The 4,989-nt window shown below is 45.4% G+C and overlaps 1 protein-coding gene across 3 annotated transcripts; it reads left to right on the plus strand.

The window, feature by feature from the left end:
• The first annotated feature begins 1,528 nt into the window (after nt 1–1,528).
• LOC112295759 (adenine/guanine permease AZG1) lies at nt 1,529–4,989 on the plus strand. 3 transcript variants are annotated; one of them, XM_024547685.3, is made up of 5 exons: nt 1,567–1,818; nt 2,154–2,243; nt 2,524–3,435; nt 3,636–3,811; nt 3,896–4,989. In XM_024547685.3, exons 3-5 carry the CDS (start codon nt 2,616–2,618, stop codon nt 4,631–4,633), a joined length of 1,734 nt encoding a protein of 577 aa, XP_024403453.1. In that variant the 5' UTR covers nt 1,567–1,818; nt 2,154–2,243; nt 2,524–2,615; the 3' UTR covers nt 4,634–4,989. The 3 variants fall into 3 exon arrangements, with proteins under 3 accessions (XP_024403452.1, XP_024403453.1, XP_024403454.1); XM_024547686.3 differs by having other exon boundaries at nt 1,677–1,818; nt 2,154–2,285; XM_024547684.3 differs by lacking the exon at nt 2,154–2,243 and having other exon boundaries at nt 1,529–1,818.

Raw genomic sequence — 4,989 nt, forward strand, 5'->3', positions numbered from 1 at the left:
ACTTTGTTGCTCATACAATGCTAAAGAACAAACAATATTTATGTTGTGAATGCCACCACATTCAAGCAATTGGCACTTTTTTCAAGGTCCATCATGTATAGTTGACATTTTGCAACAAGAATTACAACCACCAATCTTTTTATAATAATGCTATCATACAATCTTGGATGCAACTTGCCATTGTATTGTAATGCTAATTTGACATCATTCAAGACCAAACATTAGGTGTTGAATTGTGGAATCCACTCGTACATAGAAGTGGGTCCCAAGCAAAAAATAAATAAATAAATAAATAAAAGTAATTTTTTTGTGGAGGATGCCATTCAGAGTGTGAACATGGGATGGCATCATGCATTATGTGATTATCCATCTGCAGCAGTGTCAAGGCAGCCAGTGTGTCCAGAATCCCTCCTCCTCCTCAAAAGCTGGGCCCCTTTTAATTTTCCTTAAATGTAAGGCTTTGCTGTTGAAATTCTTCCACTGTCCTTCCCTTTTGAGCCTGTCACATGCATACAACTGAAGGGGATAATGTCACACAAATGGTGGCCATTTCTGCACTTAAAAAACATGCTCAATCCAGGTGGAATCCATCGACAACCACACTGAGGGATCTGCACAAACTTATGTGGAGGCTGCGCACGTGTTTTTTTTTTTGTTGGTTGTTGTTGTTTTTTTGTTTTTTAATTCTTTACTCCCTGCCTGCAACATTTCCGCTTCGATGCGTACAGATTTCACCGCTTTCTTACAGAGTGAATGTGCTTGATGTGAAGTTTCATTTGTGAAGTTTTATTTCCTCAGGACTTGTCGTTTTGACTTTTCGGAGCAGATTTAGTTTAACAGGTCACAATCTCTCACCAACAAGGAACTTGTGGATGCAGTCCACTGTTTGAGCAAGTGAAATCGTGTACGTTTTGTGCGGGCTGGGCCAAATCGGGTTTGGAATCTCACAAGAAAGCCCTAGTATGAGATCGTTGAGTTTATTCCTGTGTAAAAGGTGGGTGCAATTTGCAACTCCAGGATCATTACACATAAGCCAATCGCGAGCCATGTCAGAATATCTTGAGAGGCCAGAAGCACCGTAATGAGCATCAGTTAGTCTGATAACTTGCGAGTATAATCATGTTCATTGCACAATAATAATTTCATTCATTTTCCTGCCGCCGAATCTGTGCGCATTGATAAGAAATAGAATAAGGGAGAAAGTTTCTATCGTCACTACATTGCAGATCACTGTGATGCCCGAGACCCACACTTCAAAATGAGCTATTGCAAGTGCACGATTGATTAGGTCTGGGTACTCAATCGAAATGCAACATCTAATAACTACAAAACTTGTATTCTGGTCTACACGCAAACTGTGAGGATGAGAATAAGAGTGATTTATCGATATTCACGACGGAGTAAAATGCCGTATAAAGCATCATTTGTTTTGCATCTGGGGGCGTTGGGACGGAATCGACCATCGTTCGAGGAGCAGTGAGGGATCACCGCGATTCTCTCCATCCAGTTTCTCATTGGTTCCAAGCTCATGGGGTCGGACAACGTTATTTAGTTCCGGTATTCCTTCCTCCGATCTGCGTCCTCTGGTCTTCTGCCGATGAGAGGCGGCGACCAACGATAGTGAATGCGTCGCACTTCTGCACTCCCTCGGGCTGCTTCCGATTGCGTGCAGCGATGCTTTCTCATACAAGACCTCGAGGAATCGCCTTGAGCTCGTACTTTATCGGGGTTGCTGATGTCGATTTCGATCGTCAGGAGGTGTTGAGCTTCAGGCGTTGTAGTTTGGGCACCCTTGAGTGATGCGGAGTTCTCACTTCGGTAAAGATCCAATTCCTTGCTTTAGATCTGTGAATCAGTTGGACTTAAGGCAGGAGTTGACCGTTGCGCATGCCTGTTCGTCTCTCTTACTCTTGTTAGAATTTTTTGTGTGTCTTTTTCTTCATTGTAGCACCTGCTCTATTTTATGGGGTCTACTGTTTCAGTTTCGTCTTCCTATCAGTTGAGCTCGGGCTTTGTGAAGGATTTTGCTGAGGGTAGACCCTCGAGCAGACTTTTGTGGGTCTTGAACGCATCGGAAACTGTTTCTTTTCCTGCTAATCACTACAGTGGCGAGCACGGAGCGTGTTGTTTATTTTCTGTGTTTTTTTGCACAGCAAAGCTGTATTGATTCTGCCACAACACTTACGAGAAAACCTAGCGATGCAGTAATAATCGTTTCTAATTCGAACCTTGCTCGCGTTTTCGTAAGACCTCTTTTTAATCGCCCCTCAAATCTCGACAATTCCGTACGTAAAGTTAAAGTCTCTTCGTTTTTTCTTTTTTCTTTTTTCTTTTTTTCACGAAGTACTGGCAGGTTTTGATAAGTTTTCTTCAAATGGCCTGCCTTCTCTCTCAGCATTAGAAATCAAGACAGAGTGTGGTTAAATTGTCATTGTGGGAGTCACTCCAAAGATTTCATTTTCTGGGTTCTTCTACATTTATTTTTGCAAGATCTTACCAGCGTATCCTCTCACTATTCTGCAGGAAGAAAGCTCACTAGATGAGCAAGAGTTGAGGTCTCAGCCACTTATCAACCATCACACATTTGACAGTGCCCCTGAAATCGACTTACAACCATGGCAGGGGTTTTTCGGCGCGCCAGCCGGTCGTGGTCAAGATCACTCGAGACCCTCAATGCAAAAGTGGGGGAGAGCAAAGTCGGCAAGTACTTCAAGCTGGAAGAGCGTAATTCTTACTTCACCCAAGAGATCCGCGCTGGAACTGCCACTTTTCTGACAATGGCTTATATCCTCGCCGTCAATGCGAGCATTCTGACGGACTCCGGAGGCCCTTGTAGTGTCGATGACTGCCTTCCAATGTGTAGTAATTCCGCTTTCGGTTTCGACGTTACATCATGCGTAGCTGCGGGCTCACAGATGATGGCCCCCACTCCTGCTTGCAAGTTCGCCCCAGTAAACCCGGGATACCAAGCCTGCTTGGCAACCGTCCGCAAGGACCTAATCGTTGCCACTGCCGCTGCCTCCCTCATAGCCTGCTTCATAATGGGCATGTTTGCAAATCTTCCCCTTGGGCTAGCTCCCGGTATGGGTACCAATGCTTATTTTGCCTACACCGTGGTGGGGTTCCATGGTGGTGGCAACATCAAGTACCAGTCGGCCTTGGCGGCTGTTCTGATTGAGGGGATAATCTTTCTCGTCATCGCAGCTCTCGGGTTCCGGACGAAGATTGCGAAGCTCATGCCCCGGCCAGTTCGACTCTCTACCTCTGCAGGAATTGGGCTATTTTTGGCGTTTATTGGCTTGCAAGCGAGTGAGGGAGTTGGCTTGGTTGCATACGACGGCTCCACTCTTCTGACACTGGGAGCTTGCCCACGTGAATATCGTGTCTCGCTGGCTCCCGTCATTGATGTCAATGGCACCATGCAGCTCATGCCTGGTGAGATATGCTCCTTTCACTTCAACCTTAAAACTTCTACTCCTTTTTTGTACATTCAGTTTGACTGTCAAAGATTTGTCAGTATAAGCCATGCGAATGGTTTTACTTAGATTTGTCGAATTATTTACGGTACCTCTCCATGGCGTCGAGAATGATTCTTTCAAGCGAGATGAACTCTAAGACTTCACTGTTGTCAATAGGTGGAACAACATCTAGTGCAATCATGTGCACAAAGCATCGCATGGAGGATCCCACTTTCTGGCTCGCAGTTGTGGGATTTCTCATCATCGCATATTGCATGATAAGGAACATCAGAGGCGCTATGATCTATGGCATTGTATTTGTAACGGGAGTGTCGTGGTTCCGCCACTCGAAGGTATATCCCCTCACATGACCTAGTGAAACTTTTGAACATCAGATTGCTTATAATCCTAATGTCTGCTTCCCGCAATCACTGCAGGTTACGTACTTCCCAAATACCGAAGCTGGTAATGCATCCTACGCGTACTTCAAGAACGTAGTTGACGCCCACAAAATACAATTAACGGCAGGCGCACTGAGCTTCACGGAGTTCAATACAAGTGAGCTTTGGGTAGCATTGATCACCTTTCTCTATATAGACATCCTTGACACAACTGGTACTCTGTTCACGATGGCAAAGTTTGCCGGATTCGTGGATGCCCAAGGCAACTTTCCAGGGCAATACTTTGCATTTATGAGCGATGCAACAGCTATTTGTGCGGGCTCCCTGCTGGGAACCTCCCCTATCACAACTTTCATTGAATCCTCCACAGGCATCCGAGAGGGTGGACGAACTGGCCTGACGGCGATAACAGTTGCTTTTTACTTCTTCCTGTCGTTGTTTTTCACACCACTTCTGGCATCTATTCCTCCCTGGGCAGTAGGACCGGCGCTTGTGCTAGTTGGGGTGATGATGCTCAAGTCCGTCGTGGAGATCAACTGGGAAGACTTGCGGGAGGCTATACCTGCGTTCATCACCATTATCGTCATGCCGCTGACATACTCCATTGCCTACGGTTTAATTGGAGGAATTTGCACCTTCATCGCCTTGCACCTCTGGGATTGGGCGTTCCTTGGATATAACAGGTTGCGATTTGGTGATAAAAAGAGTCCCCATCCGGAAAATCCTGACAAGATCCCCAACCCTGAGGTGGAAGCCACAGAAGGGAAGCTGTAGCTTTCGACAGCGGGGTCAGTACGTGATGAATTCGTAAGCTGTTATTCAAGATCTCGTTGAATTTTTTACCTTCCAGTCAGATAGAAAGTAGGTGTCATGCTGTAGAATATCAGTGCCAGATGTAGAAAATGTCTCTTCTAGTGTAGTATTATTAGACCTCTGACGCCCTTTGCTGAAGCGTGAACTAATCTCGATTTCGCCGGGCCACCTTGAGGTACTTGCAAAATTACAAGCGTTAGACTCTCAGGATTGGATACAATTGTAATCTCCATGTTCGAATCTTGATGAACAAACAAACAAGCTAATTTACTTTCGAAGTGCATCCGCACTGAACAAATTTCTTCCTGAGACAACCA

The sequence above is a fragment of the Physcomitrium patens genome, chromosome 19 (genome assembly GCF_059467195.1).
Source record: "Physcomitrium patens ecotype Gransden chromosome 19, ASM5946719v1, whole genome shotgun sequence".
NCBI classification, from domain to species: Eukaryota; Viridiplantae; Streptophyta; class Bryopsida; order Funariales; family Funariaceae; genus Physcomitrium; species Physcomitrium patens.

Bases quoted from the DNA above. Each gene is read 5' to 3' on its own strand.
- LOC112295759 (XM_024547684.3), top strand. From the start codon at position 2,616: ATGGCAGGGGTTTTTCGGCGCGCCAGCCGGTCGTGGTCAAGATCACTC. The intron at 3,436-3,635 runs GTGAGATATGCT...TGTTGTCAATAG, and splicing joins CACCATGCAGCTCATGCCTG to GTGGAACAACATCTAGTGCA. The intron at 3,812-3,895 runs GTATATCCCCTC...CAATCACTGCAG, and splicing joins CGTGGTTCCGCCACTCGAAG to GTTACGTACTTCCCAAATAC.